At 36.1% G+C, this 27,605-nt stretch overlaps 1 protein-coding gene across 1 annotated transcript in view; it reads left to right on the top strand.

Moving 5' to 3' along the window:
• The window catches only part of LOC136154643 (probable ATP-dependent RNA helicase DDX4), an 85,469-nt gene extending 66,521 nt beyond the window's left edge, over positions 1 to 18,948 (top strand). Inside the window, exons 12-19 of the mRNA XM_065916844.1 lie at positions 161 to 315; positions 2,764 to 2,893; positions 4,279 to 4,445; positions 8,685 to 8,830; positions 15,699 to 15,798; positions 16,569 to 16,839; positions 18,096 to 18,206; positions 18,862 to 18,948. Of these exons, the coding sequence (XP_065772916.1) occupies positions 161 to 315; positions 2,764 to 2,893; positions 4,279 to 4,445; positions 8,685 to 8,830; positions 15,699 to 15,798; positions 16,569 to 16,839; positions 18,096 to 18,206; positions 18,862 to 18,948 (1,167 nt within the window). The remainder of the gene's footprint in view (positions 1 to 160; positions 316 to 2,763; positions 2,894 to 4,278; positions 4,446 to 8,684; positions 8,831 to 15,698; positions 15,799 to 16,568; positions 16,840 to 18,095; positions 18,207 to 18,861) is intronic.
• Positions 18,949 to 27,605: the final 8,657 nt, after the last annotated feature.

Here is a 27,605-nt window from a genome sequence, read left to right on the forward strand (position 1 = left end):
TTAGATACTCATTGAAATAAATATTATTTCCCTTTCGCATTTTAAATTTATCAAAAAGATGAAAGAAGAAGCTAAGGGATATAAAGACATGAGGAATAGGTTGCCATAGGGAAAAGGATGATTCCCTATAAATTTGTAAGTTATGCAATTTAACTTCTAGGCAGCTTTTCTCTTGCCAATTTTGGCTCATATGATGCGTGATGGAACAACTGCCAGTCATTCTAAAGAACTGCAGGAACCAGAGTGTATTATTGTAGCACCAACTCGAGAGTTGATCAGTCAGATCTATTCGGAAGCCAGAAAATTTTCTTTTGGGTAAGTACATCTGGAATGCCACTCACAAACAAGTTTTTCTTTAGAGAATTATTGTATTTATTTTGGGAGGAACTCAGTACATGAAAAAGAATGCAGTCATATAATTTAATGTGGTGTTACCTGACTGAAGTTGACTTTTTCATAATCTTGTTTATAGAATCTATTTTTTTAAATGCTTATTAAAAATCGGATGGTGATAGAAGTAGAACAATAAGACAGTGTACATATTCATGTGTTTTCTGGTAGTTTTTAAGTATATGTTTAAACATGAGTTTATGGTGTTCCTAATAATTTTCTCTCCTTTAACCCGTAACTTCATAAAATGGATAACTGCTTATTTAACAATCAGACCTAATTTTTAATCACTGTAAGATTGTCCATGTGTTTGTATTTTATTTCTCTATTTGGGAGATTTAAGTTGTTTCTATAGATTTACTGTTAAAAATATGAAGTTATTTTAAAGCTTGCATTCTACCAGCAGTATTTGAAAATACCAGCTTCACTGTACACTTTGCCACTATTTGGTGTTGGATTAGTTATCTGTTGCTGCTCACCTTAAAACCTAGTTGCTCAAAACAATACATATTATTTACAGTTTCTGAGGGTTAGGAATTGAGGAACGGTTTAGCTGGGTGTTTCTGGCTTGGCATCTCAAGAGGTTGCAGACAAGATGTCATCCAGAATTATAGTCATCTGGCTTTATTGGATCTCTCTGTAAGAATGGTTGTCTCTAGGAAATGACAGCTGGCTTCATTAGATTGAAGGGTCAGTGAGAAAGAGCAAGGAGGAGGTTTCTGTGACTTTTGTAAGACAGTTGCAGTCACTTTTGCTGTACTCTGTTCCTTACTAAACAGGTCACTAAATCTAGCTCATCCTCAGGACTGGCTATATAATTTGTGAGAACTAGCCCAAAATGAAAGTACAAGGTCCTTTGTTAAAAAATTAGGATGAATTTTAAAGCAGCAAATAGAATATTAAACCAAGTTCAGGTCTTTTTTAAGCATAGGACTCTGTATTACTGCACAGGTTCTATACCTATGAAGCCAGCCTTGCACACATCTTTGGAGGAGGGAGTTAGGATCTATATTTAAAGGAAGGTGTATTGAAGAATTTGTGTACATATTTTAAAATCACTACAGCTATCTTCATGTTTTCATTTATTTGGTTATTGAGAGGTTGAACTACTTTTTGAATGCTTTGTACATTTTCCCTGTGAATTATCCATTTGTTGTCTACCCATTTATCTGTTGGTATATTAGTCTTTTTCTGTACAGTTCTTTAGAGCTTTCTATCTAGAACCTTCAGCTTTTATTTTGTATAAATCAGTTTGTTTGAAATTAGAGGAGAAAAAACTAAAATTATTAAAATTCTTTTAATGTCAAGCTTGACAGATCTTTTTTTGTAAGAAGTAGATGTTCATTGCTTATACCAGTGTTTATTTCTTACTGACCCCCATGTACTGTGTTGCTCTTCGAGCTTTTAAATCAAGTAAAAGATAAAAGTTTTCTTTTTAAAAAAAAAAAACAATAATATTTCAGATAATATGTATGCACAAAATGTGTATTAGTGTGTGGATATTTGTTGGAACATTTTTGTGGCAAAAAACTGAGAAGTGTCTAACTGTCTATCTTTAATCCTCCTCTTCAGAGTTTACACACTATTATGGTTTTATGTGAAATAGTATAGAAAGAGCTGGTGCACATGTATGCACTTTAATCCTCCTCTCAAGAGATCCTAGCATACTAAGCTTGGTTGCCATCCTTTAAAAAAAATGGTATATGTTGGAGCTAACACTTACTATAGAACTGTACTCATCTTTATAGATGCTCAGTGTTCTTTGTACGGAAGGCCTATAATTCTGTTTTTTCTTGTTAGATAATTTTCAGTCTTTTGATACTAAAAATCATGTTAGCAGTGAATATATTACACAGTCATCTTTACCCCTTTGTGGGGATGTATCTGAAGGGAAAATTCCTTAATTTATTGGGAAGAATAAGTTTTAAAATTTTAATAGAGACTAAAATTGTGAAAGAGATTATATCAGTTTATCCCCCTGAGTGCCAGTTTCCCTACACTGGCTGACATGACATTATCACACTTGAGGGAAAATTTTGTTAGACTTCATTTGTTTTGCATTATTGCTTTAAAAAGTAATATTGAACTTAAAGTGTTTAAAAACCGTCTGTATTTTTAATGAACATTTGTTCATACTGTCATATTGTTGGCCTGTTGTATGGGTGTTGGTTGTGTTTATCATTGTTTTTGAAGAGCTCTGTCAGGCAGGTTGCAAATATTTTTTCCCTCAGCTTTTCAACTTTCTGGGAAGAATTGTAAAAGAATGTTGAATGTATTAGCTTTTTCTTCATGGATTTTATTTTACATCTCATTAAAAACAAATGACTAATTTTCAAGCAACTAGAAAATGACATTTATTTTTATTGTCAATAGGACTTGCATAAGAGCAGTTGTCACATATGGGGGAACCCCGTTGAGGCATTCAATTCGACAAATAGTACAAGGCTGTAATATATTATGTGCTACTCCTGGGAGACTGATGGATATCATAGGCAAAGAAAAGGTAGGCTCTAGAGGGATAACAGGATTGTGAGATTGATTAGTAATTGTTTTGTTTGGGAAAGAGAGGAACTTGTGTAAAGACATGTATGTTCATTACAGCACCATTTGTATGTTAGGCTCCCATCTGGTTCCCTGAATGCTTTCTTTTAATACAAATAGGTAAATAGTATTTTCCATTTTATACTTGGGAAAACAAACTTTTAGTGAGATTATGTAATTTATTTTAATCTCTAAGTTAGCTCTAGTAAGTGATAGGGTTAGAATCTGGATCTGAATCCAGAATCCATATCCTAGACCCACTCTACTGGGAGAAAAATGAAGTCAATGCTTTTTGCTAGTTTCGTATATGTCTTGAGGAAATCATTTTTTTTTTTTTTTTTCCTGGAAGAAAACCTTTGTGGTATCAGTAATTTTTTCTCCTGTTTTAAGTGTGAGAGTGATATTATCAGGATTGTTAAGTTTCTGTCTTTGGAGAGCGATTTGAGGGCTATTTATTTTCCGTTTTCACATACCACATTATTACATCACTGTATCAGTATTTTCAGTTCACTTTCATGACCCTGCTTTGCTTTTTAAGGCTGTTCTTTAAAGGGATTATTAAAAATATGCTCTTTCTGCAGAAAGGAATTTTTCTTAGGGTACTTATTAAGAGTATCCAGAGAAATTCACCTTGATTTCCCACCTTGTTTCCCATCTTCCATAGGGTAACAAAATCACTTGTTTTATTTTTGCAAATATGTGCTTCTGTTTTTAGCACTAAATATTCATGATAGGTAAGAAAAGTTTTCCATTTGTTGCTGAGTGGTTAGAGAATTGGGGATTTATTAAGGGTTTAAAGGAGTTAGAAATAAATTTGTCAGTTATAGGCCATTTGATAATGTCATGCTATTAAGAAATTTTCTTTCTTACATTAAATAGCCTGACTTTATCAGATGATATAATCTAGATATGTGCTGTCCAATACAGTAGTCACTAGCTACGTGTGGATATTTACATTTTAACTGATATAAAATTAAAAGTTCGTTCTTCAGGCACACTAACTTCATTTCAAGTGCTTAATAGCTGCATATGGCTACTGGCTAATACTGAAGATATAGAATATTTAAGTGATTACAGAAAGGTCTATTGTGTAATACTGATCTAAATGTTTTGGTTTCTTTCAGTTTTATGAAATGTTTTATAAGACAAAATTGAGAAATGAAATGAACGCTAATACTATTAGCTAACCATAACAGTGGTCTCATCATTGTATGCATTGATTTCTAATCTTCATCTTTGAGAATATATTAATAGTTAGACTTGATGAGAATATTTTCATTGAATATATCAACTACTGTACTAACTAGTATGCACTCTCTGCTCTAACCCTTGAAAATATCCTAAAAGATTGGTCTCAGACAAGTCAAATACTTAGTCTTGGATGAAGCTGATCACATGCTGGATATGGGTTTTGGACCAGAGATGAAAAAGTTAATTTCCTGCCCAGGAATGCCATCAAAGGAACAGCGTCAGACCCTTATGTTCAGTGCAACTTTTCCAGAAGAAATTCAAAGGTAAATTTTTTCTTCTTAGAAGTAGCTGCTGTGTACTAAAATGGTTTTACAGCAGGAGAAACAATGTGAATATCTTATTCTTGAGAGATTATAACATGGATAGTTTAAAAGTAAAAGTATTTCTAAAAAGTTCACTATATTTTTCATTGTTTCTTACCTTAATCCCTGGCTTTGCATTAGCATCACATGTTATTAGTGTATGTGGTTGTGTGAGTGAGAAAATGAGAGCACGTAGCACCTCGCTAGGATTTAGTAAGTGCTTACTAAATGAAATTATTTTTATGGTGGTGCCCCCTCTTTGACCCCAAATTATAGAGTTTGGGGGAATTGAACTTGTGTTAGAAAATGTATGTACTAATTGTTGACAGATATCTGAGTATCATATATACACTGTGTGGTCTGTGAGTTCTGAGGTTCGCATGACATATTCCTGCGAGAATGGTGACTCTTCTTTCTGCCTGCTAATCCCTTAGCAAGAGGGAACCTGAAGTACCCATACAGCAGGTCTAGCTTATACAGTTCAGTAAAACCCCTGTTTTCTCTGGTGGAACTGTTCTCTCTTTGGGAACCAAGACCTCCAATACTTATAGTTGGTGCAGTGAGCACAATCTCCCATGTGGGTCACTGGGAGTGATGGTAAATGGGCCACTCTAGCTTGTATCCCTTGGTTCCCAGACCCACATGCTCCATAAAGATCTTTGGTTCCTACTGAATGATTGCTTTACTATCTGCTTTTAAATGTTATAAATTGCCTATTATTCCATCTGAAGTCCATTTTTCACATTCTGCATATTCCCTGAACCATTGTGGCATCCATATCCTTGGCTTGCATTTCTACCTGTATGCACTCCCAAACTTATACCTGTAATTTTTGATTGAAGTATAGTTGATTTACAATATTATATTAGTTTCAAGTGTACAACTTAGTAATTTAATATTTTATAAAATATATTCCATACAAAGTTATAAAATGTTAAGTATGTTCCTTATGCTGTACATTCTGTCTTTGTAACTTATTTTATGCCTCATAGTTTGTAACTCAATCCTTTTCACCTCTTTTACTACTCTCCTGGCCCCCTCCCTTTTGGTGACCATTGGTTTATTCTCAGTATCTGAGTCTGTTTGTTTTGTTATGTTTGTTCCTTCGTTTTATTTTTTAGATTCCACTTCCAAGTGAAACCATACAGTATTTGCTTTTTTCTGACATATTTTACTAAGTATAATTAACCTCTGGGTTCATCCATGTTATTGAAGATGGCAAAATTTTCATTATTTTCTATGGCTGAGTAATATTCCATTGTGTGTGTGTGTACCACTTCTTCTTTATCCATTCATCTGTTGATGGACACTTAAGTTGTTTTCATATCTTGTTTATTGTAAATAATGCTGCTATAAACATTGGGAAACATGTATCTTTTCATTTTAGTGATTTCATTTTCTTCAGATAGCTACTCAGTAGTGGAATTGCTTCCTAAGGTAGTTGTATTTTGAATTTTTTGAAAAATGCCCATTCTGTTTTCTATAGCGGCTGTACCAGTTTACGCGCCCACCATCAGTGCATGTGGATTCTCTTTTCTCCACATCTTGCCAACCCTCGTTATTTCTTGTCTTTATGATAATAGCCATTCTGACAGGTGTGCGGTGATATCTCATTGTAGTTTTTGATTTGCATTTCCCTGATGATTAGTGTTATTGAGCATTTTTTCACATGCCTATTGGCCATCTGTATGTCTTATTTGGGAAAATGTCTATTCAGGACCTCTGCCCATTTAAAAAACTTGGGTTGTTCGTCTTACGCTATGAAAGAAATCATGAAGAAACCCAAAGACAGTGTACTGATTGGGAGAAGATATTTGTAAACAATATGTTCAATGAGGGATTAATATTCAAAATACATGAAGAAACTTGTATAAGTTAATGTACTAACTTGTATAAGTTAGTATTTTTTAAAAAAAACAGCCTGATTATTACCTGTATGCTTAATCTCTCTCCTCGGCTTCAGACTTTTAGATTTAACTCTTCAGGATTATTTTTCCTCTTCGATGAATCACCAGTAACTCATGTTCATCAGGTACAAAATTGAACCTCTTCTTCAACTCCCTCTTTTTATCTTTCCAGTTTTCCTTGTTGGCGTCGAGGTCTTTCGAAACCAAAGTCATCTGAAGCATGTTGATTCCTCCCTCATATTCCTTTATCTCCGCTCTTCAAAAGTATTCAACTTGGCAGTGATCTCTAAAATATTGCAAATTTGTTAGTTTCTTCTCTGTTTACCACCTTATTTTAGGTCCTTTTCAGTTCCCCTCTGCTCATTGATAGTAGCTTTCTAATATGTCTGTAGTTTGACTTTTGGGCTGTTAAAATAGCAAAACTAAGTCTGATCTCTATCGTCATTTATTTAAAATAAATTCTCCCATGTCTTTCCATTTCCACAGACTAACCAGCTTTTAAATACTTTTATATGTGACAATTTTTGCTTCATTTGCCACTTTATTCCTTGGAATGATGTTTTCCTGGTTTATTTAGAGTATTTCCTATTGGCTACGCAAGCCAAATTCTGTTCCTCTTCATTATTTATCCTTATTTCTTCTTTCCTTCTGCATAGAGGGCTTTTCCTTAGTCATCCCTGTTTCATGTTCTTGCTTGCTGCTTCCTTAGATCAAGCTTTAAACTTGAAGACTCTTTAAAAAAAAAAAAAAACTTTAAAAAAGATTTATTTTTTTAAATTATTTTTAATGGTTTTTTTCTTTTTTTAATTTTTTCCATTTATTTTTATTCGATGGAGGCTAATTAGTTTACAGTATTGTAGTGGGTTTTGCCATACATTGACATGAATCAATAGACATTAATTCATGACATGAATTAATAGACATCATTTCATCCATTTCCTGCCCGTCTTGTAAAGGAACCCTGTGTCTTTTGAAAGAAACTATTTAAAACACTTTGCAGTTTTCTTGTAATATAGTAAGGTCCAATCAATGTTAACTATTGTAGCACTAACTTACTATAGTAAAGCATTGAATAATTAAAATATGTAAATAGTAAACTTAATAAAATATTTTTAAATTATAGTAATTGCTTTCATATAGCTATATTTATGCTGTTTGATATGAGCAACACAGGCAGAGACCATCATATTCATCTTTATACACACAATACCTTACACCACATATACCTCACATGAGGCACTCAGTATATATTTTAATGAGTGTAAAGGATGATTGATAATTAAGAATTTCAGATAATTTCAAGGTTTGTGCCTGGATGAAAGGGTTCTTGACTCTAGAAGTAGTGTATGAACAAGAAGTTTTTCTTTTATGGTAAGAGAGCAGATGAAAAAGAAGCAGCAGTGATTTATTAAGATTCTAGATCTGCAGAGTTTGAACTATTTTCTTGATATGCTAGGAGATAACTAGAAAGTAGGAAATTGCTATGTAGGAGAGAGGAGGACTGCTCCATGACCTCACTTTTTTCCTCCCAAACTTGCTCTGTAATTGGCAATTCCGCTGCTCCCCACCCCATGTTGCTGTGATCTAAAGCAGGGCTTCTTCATGATATATTATCCGTGAGTCGTGTGTGTCAGGATGCTGATACCCTCAAACTTTGGGGAGAGCATCTGCAGCTTGGTGTGGCCTAGCCCCTGGCCTGTTCACCTGGTCTCAGTTTTTTCACCAGTTATGCTCTACAGGTATTATCATTTTCTGTGTCATGATGTGAAAAGTATTGACTTAAGATCTGGTTTGCTTAGAATATTATAGTTCATTTGGAGTATACTAATTTAACAGCTCATATTTTCAGGGAACAGCTCTTTTAAATAACATATATGAAGGTGATGAATGAAGAACAGAATTTTTGCTGTAGGTTTGCATTTTAATCTTTAATTAAAAAATTCCTGCTTGTTGTAGTCTGATAGTTTAGCATACTTTTTATTATTGTTGTATACACATTTTCTATAGTTTCGTGTGGTCAGGGCTTCCAGTTGAAATTACTTACCCATCGTTTGACACAGACTTTTTCATTTGTAATAAATGTTTTGAAAAATGCTAACATTTTACAATGATATTTGAAAGTAATACTTGGATGATGTAATATCTACCATCTCTTATTATGACTGTTGTAATCTGGCTTATAAATGTTATAAGCTGGCTTATAAATGTTGAAGTAACACTTGCAGAAATTCAGTGAATATTATTAGTATTAATAGAAGAGAATAAGTTAAGGAATACTCTTTTGTCTTTCAAGGTTGGCTGGGAAGTTTTTAAAGTCAAATTATTTGTTTGTTGCCGTTGGACAAGTGGGTGGCGCATGTACAGATGTTCAGCAGACCATTCTTCAAGTTGGCCAGTACTCAAAAAGAGAAAAACTTGTTGGAATTCTACAAAACATAGGTATATCTTATGTTGATTATCTTTTGTCATGATTTTGATTTTTACAAAAATTACTTTTAGAAATGACTTTAAGATGATTTGGCATGCGTTAAATAAGTTTTCACTGTTTCCTCTTCCTCTAAAGTGCTGTTTATTATGATTTGATTCGTCTATGGGATCACACAGAGTTGGACACGACTGACGTGACTTAGCAGCAGCAGCATAGTCCTTTCTCCTCTATAAGTGTTAAAAAAAGATAGGAGGAGTTTGAGACTTTAACAGTGCTTGACCAAAAACTATTCCAGCAGAAATATATATGTTCTTGTTTTAGAAAATAGAAAGGATTAGTAACGTATCTTTACATTAATCTCTATTTACTCCACTAAAAGTAATATCTTTGCTGTTTTTCTAATTCCCAGTTTTTGCTCTCTAAGGCTTCCTGTATTCATATAGTCAAAGAATTTTGGAGCTAGAAGGGACTTTAAAGGTCTAATTCTATTCCTTACAATGTTAATGAGAAACTCTATCCCTCCCTTGAAAAAAAGCCAGTTTTAATGGAAAGTTGTATTTCTTTGTTTGATTGAGATAGCTTTGGTTTGTGCCTAGAAATAAAATTTTATAATATGGCCATTTTAATATTTTTTGTTGCCTCACAGGCTAAATGTATTATATGGATCCTTTCTCCTCATCCTCCATTTTAAGTGTCTGTTTCAGTTTGAAGTCAGTGTTAGGAATGGGGAATAAAAAGGCAAGAAGCTGTCTAATTTCCAACAATAAGAAAAAGTTGATTTGGAAATGCTTTTAAAAGGCTTCTAGTCTTCAGTTTTTTCTGAGTTTTATATAAAAAAAAAAACTTTTAAAAAACAAATATTCATCTTGAGTTTGAGAAATGTTGTTAGTTTTACTTCATGATATGTTTCATAGCATGTACTGTTGCATGCAAAATAATATTTGCTGTGTGCCATATACTATTCTGATTGTTTTACATGTGTTCACTCATTTAATCCACAAAACAACCTTCTGAGGGTGGGGTTTGTCATCCTCATTTTAAGATTGTGGGCACTGAAATACAGAGATGTCAGATAACTTGCCCAGTATAAATTGAAGTTCCAAATGCAACAGGAGAGAAGTAATACATGGTTTTGGTGAAGTTAGAGCACATTTGTAGTATAGTTATCCTAAGTCCTTTTTTTCATTTATCTTTATTAGTTGGAGGTTAATTACTTTACAGTATTGCAGTGGTTTTTGCCATACATTGACATGAATCAGCCATGGATTTACATGTATTCCCCATCCTGATCCCCCCTTCCACCTCCCTTTCCACCCGATCCCTCTGGGTCCCAGTGCACTAGCCCCAAGCACTTTGGTGCACTGGGAAGACAAGTGCTGAAGACTTTTTATATATGAATTTATGGAATGAAGTTTGAGAATAATTCAGCTGAAGATAGTGTTTCAAAAGTGCTGGTTTCCCTTTGGGAAACCTTTGAGGTCAGCATGTAAGCACTATTGGTATACTTCTATATTATTTGAAAGGGTAAATGTTTTATAGTTCATAATTTATTATTCTTGGTTTCTTTTTATTTTGCATAGAAATGTTATGCTGCATATCATATTTTATTCATATAAATTTATCTCTTTTTCTAATCATTAACTTAAATCTGGTAGCTTTCCTCTTCTGCTTTTAAAATGTATAGGTTTCATTATTTCATAGTAGTATCAGTTCAGTTCATTTCAGTCGCTCAGTCGTGTCCGACTCTGTGACCCCATGAACCGCAGCACGCCAGGCCTCCCTGTCCATCACCAACTCCCAGAGTTTACTCAAACTCATGTCCATCGACTCGGTGATGCCGTCCAGCCATCTCATCCTCTGTCATCCCTTCTCCTCCTGCCCCCCATCCCTCCCAGCATCAGGGTCTTTTCACATGAGTCAACTCTTCACATCAGGTGGCCAAAGTAATGGAGTTTCACCTTCAACATCAGTCCTACCAATGAACACCCAGGACTGATCTCCTTTAGGATAGACTGATTGGATCTCCTTGCAGTCCAAGGGACTCTCAAGAGTCTTCTCCAACACCACAGTTCAAAAGCATCAATTCTTCGGTGCTCAGCTTTCTTCACAGTCCAACTCTGACATCCATACACGACCACTGGAAAAACCACAGCCTTGACTAGACGGACTTTGTTGACAAAGTAATGTCTTTGCTTTTTAATATGCTGTCTAGGTTGGTCATAACATTCCTTCCAAGGAGTAAGTGTCTTTTAATTTCATGGCTGCAGTCACCATCTGCAGTGACTTTGGAGCCCAGAAAAATAAAGTCAGCAGCCACTACTTCCTCTGTTTCCCCATCTATTTGCCATGAAGTGATGGGACCAGATGCCATGATCTTAGTTTTCTGGATGTTGAGCTTTAAGCCAATTTTGTACTCTCCTCTTTCACTTTCAGCAAGAGGCTCTTTAGTTCTTCTTCATTTTCTGCCATAAGGGTGGTGTCATCTGCATATCTAAGTTTATTGATATTTCTCCTGGCAATCTTGATTCCAGCTTGTGCTTCCTCCAGCCCAGTGTTTCTCATGATGTACTCTGCATATAAGTTAAATAAGCAGGGTGCCAGTAGACAGTCATGACATACTCCTTTTCCTATTTGGAACCAGTCTGTTCTTCCATGTCCAGTTCTAACTGTTGCTTCCCGACCTGCATACAGATTTCTCAAGAGGCAGGTCAGGTGGTCTGATATTCCCATCTCTTTCAGAATTTTCCTCAGTTTATTGTGAGCCACACAGTCAAAGGTTTTGGCATAGTCAATAAAGCAGAAATAGATGTTTTTCTGAAACTCTTGCTTTTTTGATGATCCAGTGAATGTTGGCAATTTGATCTCTGCTTCCTCTGCCTTTTCTAAAACCAGCTTGAACATCTGGAAGTTCATGGTTCACGTATTGCTGAAGCCTGGCTTGGAGAATTTTGAGCATTACTTTACTAGCGTGTGAGATGAGTGCAATTGTGAGGTAGTTTGAGCATTCTTTGGCGTTGCCTTTCTTTGGGATTGGAATGAAAACTGACCTTTTCCAGTCCTGTGGCCACTGCTGAGTTTTCCAAATTTACTGGCATGTTGAGTGCAGCATTTTCACAGAATCATCTTCTAGGATTTGAAATAGCTCCTCCACTAGCGTTGTTTGTAGTGAATCTTCCTAAGGCCCACTTGACTTCACATTCCAGGATGTCTGGGTCTAGGTGAGTGATCACACTATCATGATTATCTGGGTCGTGAAGATCTTTTTTGTACAGTTCTTCTGTGTATTCTTACCAGCTCTTCTTAATATCTTTTGCTTCTGTTAAGTCTAATTTTATAGCTGATCTTAAAAAAGACAAAATCAAAAGTTGTCAGAGGAGAGTTGAACATTTTACTAGTGTAAGATTACTTAGTTCTTAGGCAGTAATTTAATTGAAGTGACAAAGCATTTAAAAATAAGAGTAGAAGATAACGTGGTTATAAAGAACAAAAGCTCTTTCATAAAGGTCTTTTTCTCTTTAAACAACCAAAGACATAATAAAGTCAAAAGAATCTCTGCTATATAGGCTGATTATAAGGAACAGAAAGAAGAAAGAAGAACCTTTCATATTGTAAGTAAAGGCATTAAACAGTAAATCAGGAAATAGTTCCGTGCAAATTGATTGAATTTGTTAATATTTTAACACATTTCATCCTTTTTTTTTTTTTTCTTTTTTTGGGGTGCTTTCCTGGTGGCTCGGTGGTAAAGAATCAGCCTGCAGTGTAGGATACGCAGGAGATGGTTTTGATCCCTAGGTCACGTAGATGCCCCCTGGAGGAGGACATGGCAGCCTACTGCAGTATTCTTGCCTGGAGAATCCCATGGACAGAGTTGCCTGGCAGGCTACAGTCCATGGTGTCAGAAAGAGTCGGACACCACTGAAGTGACTTAAGACAAGCACATAGCTTTTTTGTAATAGTCACATATTATAAACTGGTATAAAATTCAGTTTCCAAGTTTTATCTTTCATTGTGCATTTTTCACATTCTGGAGCAAACTGACACTTTAGGACAAAATGAATCCTTCTCAGGTTCCCTGAGATGCTCTCAAGGAGTCTGTGAGGTAAAAACAATTTTCATAATTACACTAAAATTATTTTAACATGCAGAATGTTCCAGTAAATATTTTAAAAAAATTTTTCGTTTTAGTTTTCAGGATCGTAAATGTTAGTTGTTACAACCCACGTAGCTAAAACTCTCTGGGATTGTTGATAATTTTTTGAGTTTAAAAGAGTCATAGACCAAAATTTTGAGAGCTGCAACTTTAGGGAAATTTTGCTTTTTCTTTCCTTGAAAAATAAATGCAAAAATGGCTGTTCATGTCAATGTAATGCAAAAACCACTATTGTAAAGTAATTAGCCTCCAACTAATAAAGATAAATGAAAAAAAAAATTTTAAAAAAAAACAGTTTATGTTTCTTGGTCAATATTACTCCTTGTGTAGTCTCGACCACTTAGGTTAATTATTACTTTTAACCAAAGTTCACTTCTGTTTCATAGAGAAAACTAGAGGCAGGGATGGACAGTTGAGAGATACCATACAGAGACATTGAGGCTGACTACCAGAACTCATGAACTTTCTATCCTACTTTCTACACCGCACATATCCCTTTACACTTAAAGTAGCAAAATTCAGTATCTTCCTTATTATGACTCAAAGATATTTCCTCTCTATAATATATGAAAAACAACAAGCAAATTCTATCCTAAATATTCAGTGATTGTCAGTTTAATTAACTCAGTATAGTCTACTGTTTTAACTTAACCATAAAGCCAAAGATCCTGGAAATTATCTTCAGATGACAGTATGCAAAACAGTAGATAATGTTGAATAGTCAGTTTAGTTGAACACAGATTTACATTTTCATACAGTTAAACATTATGGAGAATATTAATTTGATTGGCAAATCTTCATACATTAAGAAAAACCCAAGTAAAGTAAGATATGTTTGTTTCCTACTCAACACTGATAAATTGGAGAAAGGACTTGCATATTTTTAAAACCAAAGTTATTAAGTTAGTCTTGTTTATCAAAAGTTTCACTTATTTATGAGAACTTGGGATCTTAAAATATTTCTGCTTAGTTGCTATAGGAAGAGTTTTTAATTTGATATAGAGTGGGTGCTTAGTTGCTTCAGTCGTGTCCCACTCTCTGCGACCCTATGAACCATGGCCTGCCAGGCCCCTCTGTCCATGGGATTCTCCAGGCAAGAATACTGGAGTGGGTTGCCATTTCCTTCTCCAATAGTTAGAGTATTGTGAGTCAATTTCTCTATTTTCTGGGAATTTTAGATTTCTGGAATTTTTAGAATCATAGTTTTTAGAATTATGGATTTCTATAAATTCTCTAATTTATTTGTGTAAACCAGTCAGAATTGAGCTCCTTTAAGAGGCTTTATGTTTGTTAACACTCGTCCATAGAGTATTAACATAAAGATTATGTACAGTGGTAGATAAACCTCTTTCTGAATTGTAGATACATAAAAAGCTGATAGCTTCAGTTCTGTCGCTTAAGCTATAGGTCAATTAATTAACTTTAGTTCATAATGGACCAACAAAATGAATTCTGTATTATATTTCACCTCACAGAATAAGTAGTTGTAATTCATTAATCCATCTACAAAGATCACAAAATGGTCTGATCATAAAACTAAATTTTCGTTATCTCTGCCACTGAAGGGATATAGCTTATTACCTGAACTAGAAAAAAATCCGAACTTTGTAGCAGAGGAAAAAACAGAGAAAGTGTCAGCGGAGTTAAATTTTTATTACCATTTTGGGATTCACACTGGGGGACCAGGAAAAGATGAGATCAGGGCTTTAAGCTGCATGGTAGTATTATGTACCTGACTGTATCAAATGAATCAGTTTTGGCATTGGGCATCTTGATGGATGATCTCCAAAACTGTTGAAAGATAATTTTTGATAAAACATAAAATGATGACTCATTAGTAAAATGACTATGTCTCAAGGATATAGCTCATTTATTACTATGAGAATCAGTTATTCTCTTGATTTCCTACCTGGTTGTCTGATATCTGAGATTAAATATCACCTTTAAAACCTTCCTTCTTGCAGTCCTACTATGTCACTTAGAAAGTTCCATTCAGTATCTTGCCTGGAGAATTCCAAGGACAGAAGAGCCTGGTGGGCTATAGTCCATGGGATCACAAGGAAACAATCGGACACGACTGAGCGACTAAGACACTCACTCCAGTTGTTAAGACACAAAAATATGAGGCATCTTTGGTTTCCTTCTCCAGTGTACATATCTGATCTGATCTGTTAGCAGAGTCCTCTTGTTTCTGGAGAAAGAAATCATTAAGATGCCTCATACTGGGGATTAAGGGGTTTGAATTGAGATAATGTTGAAACATAGAATATTGTAGAGTTTGTCAGCCCTGGGTTGAATGCAATAGTTATGAATGCCTCTGGCAGTCAAGGTAGAATAAAAGATTGTATGACCATGGGCGAACAAAGGCATTTATTTATAGAGAGGGAAATGAAGGGCCTGAGCCAAATTTGGAACTGCTAAGAGTTGGCAGGTAGATATCATTTATCTTTCCCTAAGTCTCTACTTATTGGTTGGCCTATGAAGGCAAAGGGCAAGCAGCTGTTTTTCTTTCTTTTTTTTTTTCTTTAGTCATAAAGTAGAAAAAAGTCCTTGTCTCTCTATCTTTGACATTCATCCACTCAGGAAATATTTGAATTGCTCTTACCTATCAGGCCTGAGTTTAGGTGCTGGGAATATAGTGGTGGGTGGATAAGACAGTTTCCTGCTCACCCTATGCATTTTTTTTTCTTTTCCTAATTTTGTAATTTGAATGTTTCATTGTCTTGTAGGTGATGAAAGAACTATGGTCTTTGTTGAAACTAAGAAAAAAGCAGATTTTATTGCCAGTTTTCTTTGTCAAGAAAAAATATCAACAACAAGTATTCATGGGTGAGTAGGTTATGATGATTTCCTAGTAAGGAGGGAACTTCTATTTGTCATTTGTTACGAATTGTTGGTATATTTAACTAGTAGAAAATCCTGGAATTAGGATTTCAAGATCTAACTATTATTCTTCATCTTTTAAGTTTTTATAAGAACCAAGTGGCAGGGATGGGTGAGTTAGAAGTATCTTAGGTTCCTCATCATGATTGTCAAGCGATCTCACTTAAAAGTCTCTCTGATCCTTAGATCTAGGTGTTTATTCAGCTACATCTATTCAATGCTTGATATTTTTTTTCATTGGAGTCCTCAAAAATGTCATATTAACACAATTTCCTTGGCACTTTACTAGAAGATCTAAAATATTAATCGGTGAATGTGTAGAATTCAGAGATTATACTTTTAAAAAATCAGTAATTTTTGAGAAAGCATTTGATCAGGTAGTTGTTTATTTTTTGTCAAAACTAGAAAGAGTTTATTAGTGGGTAAGATTTGATGTTTGTCATATTTGAGTCTGTATTTTGGCTGTAGGTATTAGCTGTTACCTTACTTCATCTGCAAATGGGGTTAATCGTCCTAACCTCAAAGTGTTATTGTGAGAATTAAATGATGACTTAAAAGAAATTAGTATAATACTTTGTATGTAAGAAGTAGACATTAATGTTAAATGTTGCTATTTTTTTTACTGTTATTAAAAAAATCTATCCGCTGAACTTTAATGGTTCTCTTTAATAATTTTCTTAAGGGCTGTTCTAATACATGCTTTGTTTTCTTTCAAGTGATCGTGAACAGAGAGAGAGAGAGCAAGCTCTTGGAGATTTCCGCTGTGGAAAGTGCCCCGTTCTTGTTGCTACTTCAGTAGCTGCACGAGGGCTGGATATTGAAAATGTTCAGCATGTTATTAACTTTGATCTTCCTTCTACCATTGATGAATATGTTTATCGAATTGGGCGTACTGGTCGTTGTGGAAATACTGGCAGAGCTATTTCCTTTTTTGATCTGGAATCAGATAGCCATTTAGCACAGCCTCTAGTGAAAGTGCTATCAGATGTAAGTTTTTAATTTTTTAAACTGAATGGATAGTGTTCTTACCTTGTCATTGAAAGCGGACATTTTATATATATGGATTTTCAGTTCAGTTGCTCAGTCATGTCCGACTCTTTGAGACTCCATGGACTGCAGTATGCCAGGCTTCCCTGTCCATCACCACCTCCCAGAGCTTACTCAAACTCATGTTCATTGAGTTGGTGATGCCATTCAACCGTCTCATCCTCTGTCGTCCCCTTCTCCTCCTGCCTTCTATCTTTGCCAGCATCAGGGTCTTTTCCAATGAGTCAGTTCTTCACATCAGGTGGCCAGAGTATTGGAGCTTCAGTATCTGTCCTTCCAATGAATATTCAGGACTGATTTCCTGGTTGACTGGTTCGATCTCCTTGCAGTCCAAGAGACTCTCAAGAGTCTTCTTCAACACCACAGTTCAAAAGCATCAATTCTTTGGCACTCAGTTTTCATTAAGGTCCACCTCTCATATCCTTACATGACTACTGAAGAAACCATGGCATTGACTAGACAGACCCTTGTTGGCAAAGTAATGTCTCTGCTTTTTAATATGCTATCTAGGTTGGTCATAGCTTTTCTTCCAAGGAGCAAGCATCTTTTAATTCCATGGCTGTAGTCACCATCTGCAGTGATTTTGGAGCCCCCCCAAAAAATAAAGTCTCTCACTGTTTCCATTGTTTCCCCATCTGTTTGCCATGAATTGATGGGACTGGAAGCCATGATCTTAGTTTTCTGAATGTTGAACTTTAAGCCAACTTTTTCACTGTCCTCTTTGACTTTCATCAAGAGGCTCTTTATTTCTTCTTTGATTCCTGCTGTAAGGGTGGTGTCATCTGCATATCTGAGGTTCTTGATATTTCTCTGGGCAATCTGTTCATCCAGCCCAGTGTTTCTCATGATGTACTCTGCACATAAGTTAAATAAGCAGGGTGATGATATACAGCCTTGACGTACTCCTTTTCCTATTTGGAACCAGTCTGTTGTTCCATGTCCAGTTCTAACTGTTGCTTCTTGACCTGCATACAGATTTCTCAGGAGGCAGGTCAGGTGGTCTGGTATTCCCATCTCTTTCAGAGGTTTCCACAGTTTGTTGTGATCCACACAGTCAAAGGCTTTGGTGTAGTCAATAAAGCAGAAGATGTTTATCTAGAACTCTCTTGCTTTTCTGAAGGAAAAGTAAACATGTGAATCTTTTGAGACTTTATGCATGTTGTTTATGAAGTTAATTTTTTTTTTTTTTTTTTAAGGCTCAACAGGATGTTCCTGCCTGGTTAGAAGAAATTTCCTTTAGTACGTATGGTCCTGGCTTCAGTGGTAGGACAAGAGGAAATGTGTTTGCATCAGTTGATACTAGAAAGGTTAGTTGAGGGGGAAAATTTAGAAATTGGCTTCTTGTTATTTACTCTTTGTAAATGTTGCACTTAATATTGTGAAGTAACTATAACAATAACTTAAGCCATTATTTTCATGCTTGGAAGATTAATGTTTCTCTAAAAATTTTATGTACATATATAGTTTTGGTCTTAAAGGGGAGGAATTTAATTTAATTATGCTCAAACACTTTCCTTTCCCATTTTAAATTCTAATTTAGGATCTTCTGAGATTTTCGTAGTAATTCTTTATTTTTTGAATTCTGACCACATTATTAGGTAAGACGAGATAATAGCAGTGTGGTTACATATCTTTTCTATTGTGTCAGTCTAGGCAACATAATTTTTATACAGAAGAAACAATGGGCATACTAGTCATTAAGTATTTATGCTTATTCATTAAAGTGAAGAACTTTGTTTTTCCATTTGCCAAAACTATTGGCTTACATTTTTTCTTGAAATACTCTGCAATTTAAACTTCCTAGGTTGATATGGACCTTTTGTCAAATAGATTGGATTCAGTGAGAATGAAATTTTTTGTTTGGGGAAGAAATGGTAGACAGCTTGAGTCCTTGCTATCAGTCTAGGTAGTGTAACTTTTAACGCTACATAAAATTAAATGTTTGTTTGTTTCTTTTTTAAGAATTACCTCCGCAGGAGCTCTTTGAACACAGCAGGGTTTTCTTCATCACAAGCTCCTAATCCAGTAGATGATGAGTCATGGGATTAAAACGAAAATAACCTGCAAGTTTGTGGTACAGTTTTGATGCAGAGAAGAAAGTAGTTTTGATTTTTGATTTTTTAAGACAAAAGTATGAAACCTTGCATCTCCTATCCTTCTGTTTGTACTCCCACCCTTAAAAAAAAAATCCTTACTGACTAGTTATGTGAAATGCTGAAAGTTACAACGTGTTAACCAGAAAGATTAAAACATTCTAAATGTCTTGCCTATTTCTATTGTATTCTTCAAGGGTTTTAGACATACTTCATGTCTAAATGCCATGTCTTAGTATAGTGTTTATTGATCCTAGAGCAAACAGGATTATAGGATACACTTTTGGTTAAAAATTATTGGGTTCTATTTTTGCTTAAAAGGAGTCTTTAAACAATAGTGTGTCACTGAAATGGAATGACATGATTTTCATGATAGAAACAGTGAAAGACAAGCTTTTAAAAGCAACTTTGATTTTATATCATCAGATGTGTGATGAACATGGTTGAATGTTTGCAACGAGAACTCCGTACTCAATGATACAACTGTTTGTATTTATAATATACAGACTTCTCCTTAAAAATAAAGGATGATGCTGTTCTCTAGAAACATCCCACCCTCTCCTTCTCCCTGATCCATGTCAATGTATGACAAAAACCACTACAATATTGTAAAGTAATTAGCCTCCAACTAATAAAAAGAAATGGAAAAAAAAAATAAAGGATGAAACTCTTTCCCCCCTAAGTTTTCCAACAGCACGTTTAATTTTTCTTGTTACAGATTATAGTTCTCAACTCTTGTATTTTGAAATTATGAGGCTTGTGAAGCCAATGAAGTGAAAAGTCTTATATAAATTGAATATGTATAATATACATTAATACACAGATGCAGTAATGAAAATCATTCTTTGAGCTCAAACTATATCAACAGAAACAGTGTTGTTCACTCTTGCCATACTTAATTTTTTTATATTTTAATATTGAGGGTGAAAACTTTTTTTCACTTCCCATTATGTATCTTAAATTTACTGTGTCTACGTGTACCCCAGTGTTCATCGCAGCACTGTTTACAATAGCCAGGACACGGAAGCAACCTAGATGTCCATCGGCAGACGAGTGGATAAGAAAGCTGTGGTACATATACACAATCGAATATTACTCAGCTATTAAAAAGAATGCATTTGAATCAATTCTAATGAGGTGGATGAAACTGGAGCCTATTATACAGAGTTAAGTGAGTCAGAAAGAAAAACACCAATACAGTACGGTAACGCATATATGTGGAATTTAGAAAGATGGTAACGATAAACCTTTATGCGAGACAGGAAAAGAGACACAGATGTAAAGAACAGACTTTTGGACTCTGTGGGAGAAGGCAAGGGTGGGATGATTTGAGAGAATAGCATTGAAACGTGTATATTATCATATGTGAAATAGATCGCCAGTCCAGGTTCGATGCATGAGACAGGGTGCTCAGGGCTGGTGTACTGGGATGACCCTGAGGGATGGGATGGGGAGGGAGTTGGGAGGGAGGGTCAGGATGGGGAACACATGTACATGCATGGCTGATTCATGTGAATGTATGGCAAAAACTACTACAATGTTGTAAAGTAATTAGTCTGCAATTAAAATAAATTAAAGAGTAATAATTTTAAAAAAGAGGGAAGAAGGGCAAACAAAAGCTTACTGTGTCTAGATTGTAAGAAATTCTTACTAAATCATTAAATAAATGAACCAAAATATTAACATAAAGCAAGTGAGACATAAACACAGGGGGACAAAAATAATCCGTTTCAGGTGTATGTTATTATTCACTTAGAATATCCAAAGCATCATTTCCTGAACATGTATGTCTTGTTATAGGAATTTTGGTTAGTAAATGAGGCATTGCAATTTAAAAGAGGAATGGAACATTCAACAGATTCTTCTGGGATAACTAGATGCCTACCCTCATGCCATGTTAAAAATCAACCCTGTGTGACATGTAAAAATTACAACTACAAAAAATACAGTTAAATATTAAACCTTTGACTTGGGAATGAGAGTTGACATTAAGCTCACAGGACAGAAATCATGAAGGAAACAATAGATTTGATCACAACAGAATTAGTTGCTTATATAGAAAAGGTGAAAAGGAAAAATATCACTATGACTATCGTGGATTATCAGCGTATAGTTATTTATATATGTGGGTCTGTAGGAAAACTGTTAGACAAATACACAAAGAACAGACAACTCAAAATGAGAAGTTTAGTTAAAAAGAATAAGCGACAGAAATTCCCTGGGAATCCAGTGATTAGGATCCCGTGCTTTCACTGCCAAAGACCTGGGTTTGATCCCTGATTGGGGGTACTAAGATCCTGCAAGCGAAAAAATAAACAGGATATATTAAACTTAATACTGTGAATCTCACTTCTGGGAAAGGCTAAATGAAAGTGTTTGCACCATTAGTTGTTTTGTCTGTATGTCTTAATTGTCTCTTCCAGTTTTGTTTACAAAGAGAATTTATAGGTCATTTCTTTTTTTATTTCCTCAAATAGCTTCTTGGTCATAGCCTGATTGCCTTAAAACTATTTTGAGTCACGCTTGATTTATCAAATTTACCATCAGAGCATTACTGAAACAAATGTAAAGAGAAAGTCACACGTTATACCATCATAAGAAGCCAATTATAAATGTCCAAATGTTCATCTACTTTCCTTATTTCTGAGTATAGATTTGAAAATTCTCCTTAAAAAATATCAAAGTAACAGATACACATATGACTAGAAAATAAAATTCTGTAGAAGGATTATAATAGAGCAATATCCTGCTGCCTCTCCCTTTCTAAATTGCTATTCCATATCCCACAGTTTACTGACTGTGCATGGTAAAGACCACTCACCTCATTCTCCCTTCTTTGGTAACTTTTTTCCAATTTTATTGAGATGCAGTTAATATATAGCACTGTGTAAGTTAGGGCATATAGCATATGGTTTTGCTTATACTGTATTGTGAAATGATTACTGCAATAAGTTTAGTCAGCATCCATCATCTTATAGTAGATAAAAAGAGAAAAGAAGAAAAAAATTGGTAACTTTAATATAGTTAGAAGTATACTTTGTGAGATGATAAAGACACCCTACTTCTGTTTTTACACTGCAACATCTGTAAACTATACATTTACATTTCCAAAGTTAACATCTGCATTCTGTGACAAAGCTCTCTTGTTATATCTACAAGTTGGTTCTAAAACTGAAAATCAATAGGGTTCACATTATATAATTTGTTCTCTGCATGGGCCAGTTAACATTGTCTGATTATCTTTCCTTTACTATTTATCCAGTTTTGCCACCTCTGTGTTTCTAGGGACAATTACTATAAATATTTCACAGACCAAATTTGCTTTAATTTTGGATAAACTCTTAGAGCAGTTTGCTTACCCTATAGTTCTATTGTCTTTCTCTTTTTGGGAGAAGAAATATGTGCTTTTCATCATAATATTTTCTGTGCTCAGAGTTAGTGTCTGGAAGCTAGATCCCCAAAGATGTTAATGTTCTTAAATTTTATAATGAGCAGACCTTTCAATTCTAGAGTATTTGGTGTGCTTTGCAGATCATATCATACTTTTCTGACTCTGGGAGTGTGTTGTATTTCTTTGATAATTTTCCCTAGATTTTCTTTGTTCTTTATGGAACTCCTGTTGATAATCAGATGCAGCTGCTGTTGCTGCTGAGTCACATCAGTTGTGTCCGACTCTGTGCGACCCCATAGACGGCAGCCCACCAGGCTCCCGTCCCTGGGATTCTCCAGGCAAGAATACTGGAGCATGTTGTCATTTCCCGCTCCAGTGCATGAAAGTGAAAAGTGAAAGTGAAGTGGCTCAGTCGTGTCGGACTCTTTGTGACCCCAAGGACTGTAGCCTACCAGGCTCCTCCGTCCATGGGATTTTCCAGGCAAGAGTACTGGAGTGGGTTGCCATTGCCTTCTCCAATCAGATGCTAGAACTACAAAATTAATCTCTTAAGTCTTCTGTCTTTCATGTTTTTTCATCTTTTTGCTTATGTTCTGGTAGAATACTATCTTTAAATCTTTTTTATGTACATTTTTTAGCAATTATATTTTATTTCCAATAACTATCTTATTTTCTTTTGTTTTTCCAAGTGTTGCTTAATAGTGAATTTTCTACTTCACTAATGCTTGTTTAATCCCTGGAATTTAACCTGAGAAATCTTCTTTTTTTTTTTTTAACATTATGTGTTTGTTTTCCTGCTGCTTGATATCAGAAATCTTTAGCCTTTATCAACTTTAAGTTGTTATGGTATATAGAATGCTGGCTTTAGGCAAATTCAGTAATCTGTTCGTTTTTGTGCCTTTCCTGCCAACTGCTAGAGTCTAGTGACCTCTCCTCCTCTATCTGTTTATTGAGGCCTCTTCTCAAGTGAGTGCCTAGTCACTTTTGTCAGTAGTGTCCAACTCTCTGCGTCCCCATGGACTGTGTAGCCTGTCAGGCTCCTCTGTCCAAGTAATTTTCCAGGCAAGAATACTGGAGTGGGTTGCCATTTCCTACTCTGGGGATCTTCCCGACTGGAAATGAATCTGTCTCTCTCCAGTCTCCTGCATTGAGAGGTGGATTGTTAACCACTAGCGCCACCTGAAAAGGCATAGGTTAAGATGTGAATAATAAAGCTTAGGTTTTCTTCCCTTGAATTCTTTGCATTTTAAAACTGCACAGTCAAAGGTTCTGGCCCAAAGTAAAGAAGCTCAAAATGTAGAATGTCAGGCATCAGCTGTACAAATGAAGGTTTGGAAATAATGGTGATGTTAGTAGAGAGGAAAGATGAAGAGTGGTCCTGATTTCATACTGGGTACATGACCCCTGCAGCCCATCTGTCCGTTAGGGTCTTGGGTAGGGTAGTGATTGTTTTCTGATTTAAGTTTTCAGCGCTGATAACATAGGGCAGCAGCATTCGACAGAAGTTCACCCCTTCTTTACACTTTAACCTCCTTTACACCCCTGGCTTTACATTTTGTGCTGTTCCTATAATCTCTTTATTGGTCCCCTAACTGGGGAGAAGAGAGCTTTTCATTTTGTGTGTTCATTATAGATTTTAAACTATGTTTAAAATGGCCATGTTAAAATTTTCAGCCACACGCCAGTGTGCATGATGCTGTAGTTGGCACTTAACGTTCAGTGTCAGCTTTAGATTTCCCTGCCAGTGTCCACGCAGAACCGGGAACCTAGTACCTCCTTAGGAAAAGCCCAGAATGGACTCGTATTATGTCCCACGATGCTAGTGGTGAGGAAAAGGGCTCTTTTACTATCCGACCAGCAGAGAGGTCAGCCTCGGGGTCAGACAGATGTGAGCGATCAGACAGTTGTGTGTGGCTGTGGTCACTTTGAAGCAGCTGGCGCTGGGAAGCAGCTTTACCTGCATCGCGGCTTGGTCACCGAGGCAGCTCTGAGCTGGTGGTCCTGCCCTTTCCCGAAGCAGGGCAGTGCTTTGCTCTGCCCGCTGCCGGGAATGACAGCTACTGAGGGCGTGGGGGTGGCAGGAACCTTCCCCTGGGGCGGAGCCAGAGGTTGGCTTCCTGGGATCCCAGGGACAGGGATAAGCAGATAGGAGGGCGTCCCTGCCGCTGAGAACTTGGCGCTGATTGCATCCAAGTGAGTGCGGGGCACGCCTGCGTGGTGGGCTGGCGCTGCTGTACTCTTGGGGTTCTCCCTTTAGAATCGCGGCTCCTAATCACTTTAGATCACGTTGCTTTTTCGACTCAAGTTTTACTTGAATTTTCAGGGGTTTTATCTGTGCTGTGCTTAGTCTTGTGCTTAGATTTATCTACCTATGTAATTCCATCCATAGACACAGCAAAAAGGTCAAGGAACCAAAGATTAAATGAGTCCTGCTTTAGAGACAGTTGGTGGTTCCCTGAGGAATTTCTTGTAAGGAGAGAGGACTGGGGGGAGGCACAATAAGGTGAGTGTGCTGGAACAGTAAGGATGCTTGAAATTGAAATGAGCAAATGATTTGTCCTAGAGTTTGGGGTCTGGCAATTTAGGTTAATCCTTTAAGTGCTTCATTAATTGTTTTGCTATAATTTAGGAGATTGCCAAATCATAGTAGGGCATTGAAATCTACTTCTCTGTGGGGGATTTTGCATGTAAGAATTCCTTGGAAAAGGTTTTTTGCTTTTTTTCCTTTTTTTTCCCTTTATCAGTGTTTTCTGGATTTGGAATCGTGCTTTTGTAGAATTCTTTTTCAGCATTCAGGAGCAAAGCCCGATTTTTTTCTTTCCTGTGTATATGAATTTACTGTCCCAAAGTCTTGGCTGTCTCTATCTAACCTGATTTTCTCCTTAGTTTTGGCAGAGGTTCACCACGTGAGGGGTATATTCTCAACAGGTACAAAAATGGTTTAAAATACTCATAAACTTTTATGTATAGGAAGAGACACTCCTGTATATCAAGGTGGGTATGATGCTTCATATTAGAGAACTAGTTGGAACAGCCTTAACACTGGCCTTATTCGATGACTTGCGTGGTACCTAGCACTATCAATGATCTGGTTTATCCTTCAGTCTGCTTTTACATAAAGACAATAACTGGAGTTTTCTTCATCCAGTGTGCATCCAGTGAAGATGCTACACAGTCAGTGCATGCAGTTACAATAAAATACTTTTAAAAGAGGCAGCCCTGTGTAAGAATGCAGAGTATCATAAACGTATGCTAGTGCCCTTATATTTTAATGTTCATTTTATTCTAATACAAAAAAATCCCCTACATACAAAGAAATTCTATTCCAAGAGCACATTCATAACTCTGGTTTGCTTGTAAATCCAAGAGGGGTACCCAAGCAGAACAGTCGGCTACACAGGGCTGTATGGCATTGGTTTATAATACTTACCACACAAACAATACATTAAAAAACAAAATTAAAACACTTTTAGTCTTACAGTACCTTGAAGAGTATAGTAGTACAGTACAGAAATAGCATACAGGAGCTGGCATTGAGTGAACAGGCAAGAAGAGTTACTGACTGGAGGAGGGAAAGGAGATGGGAAATGATAGACCTGAAGGATCGCCAGCAATAGGAAACAGAGGGCAAGCTGCCGTTTCACTCATGCCTCATGTTGATGGAATTCATGTTTGCATCCTTCAAAGTTAGCAATTTGAAGGTTTGTATTAGGGAACATACTGTATTGAATTAGCTGATATATCAGTGATCAATAAATAGTTGTTTCCTGAGAAACAGGTAGGGATCACATTTGCAACTATAGTGTTTGAGTTGCTTACAAATATCACAGGGATATGAGTCACACTTGTTAATTGGTCATATATCATCTCACTATCTTCATCTATTAATTGTTGCATCAGTCTTAGGATGTTCTACCACTTGAGATTTTTCATGATAATCTACAGATGCTAATCAACTAATGTATTTGTGCTAGTTAAATGGCAGGTTCTGACAGTTTTATCTTACCATGTTTGTCCCTCAAGTGGATTATCTTACTCTGTTACCAGTTATATGGGATGATGGAAAGTTTGATTTCAATAATTTATTTCAGTTCTATAGACAGAATTGTTATTGCTGTAGTGCCACAAATTAAAACCATCATTTGACCTATAGAACGTTTTGGTGCCAAAATCGGTTCAGTTCAGTCGCTCAGCTGTCTGACTCTTTGTGACCTCATGGACTGCAGCATGCCAGGCTTCCATGTCCATCACTGCCTCCCAGAGCTTACTCAAACTCGTGTTCATTGAGTCAGTGATTTCATCCAGCCATCTCATCCTCTGCCATCCCCTTCTCCTCCTGCCTTCTATCTTTGCCGGCATCAGGGTCTTTTCAAATGAGTCAGTTCTTCAAGTCAAGTGGTCAAGGTATTGGAGTTTCAGCTTCAGCATCCGTCCTTCCAAAGAATATTCAGGACTGATTTCCTTTAGGGTTGACTGGTTTGATCTCCTTGTGTTTAGCTTTCTTAGTAACAGCCAAAGAGTTTTCCAAAGTCGTTGAATTATTATTATTATAGCTACCAGCATTGTAGGAAGGTTGTTCCATTTGTTTCACGTCCTCATCATTATTTGTTATTGCCAGCTTTAAAATTTTAGCCATTTACTGTGGTTTTAATTTATGTTTACCTGATGGTTAGTGATGTCGGGCACCTTTTCATGTGTCTGTTGGTCATTTATTTCATTGTTTCTTCCTCTGTTTACATGTCTACCAATCACAGTCTTGGCAACAATACACCTGGGAGTCATACAAGAGGGTGAAGAAGAGATGGATTCAAGGGATGGGGTGTTATCTTACTGCTTCATGATGACACCAAGAGTTGTGAAATGGTTGATTGTTAGTCTTTTGAGTCACTGATTTTATCTACTAGGATGACACTAGCTGCTTTTAAGAAATCCCCAGAACTTCAGTGACTTAACAAGATGGAGGTAGGCTTTTGCTCACCTAACTGTCCAAGGAGGGTATTCCTGCAAGGTAGGCAGTCTTTCAAATGGTTATTTAGGTCTCCAAGTTTCTTCTGTCATGTGCCTCTTCTATCTTTGTATCTTTGGTGCATGGTTTCCAAGGACTTTATGCTTCTCTTCATCAAGCCAAGAAAAGGGAAAGAGTGGGGCCAGGGGAGGGCAGAGGTGGACTAGAGGAAGATGTTTATGAATTAGGCAAAGAAATGGCATATAGATCTCTCTTC

Source organism: Muntiacus reevesi, chromosome X, assembly GCF_963930625.1.
Source record: "Muntiacus reevesi chromosome X, mMunRee1.1, whole genome shotgun sequence".
NCBI classification, from domain to species: domain Eukaryota; kingdom Metazoa; phylum Chordata; class Mammalia; order Artiodactyla; family Cervidae; genus Muntiacus; species Muntiacus reevesi.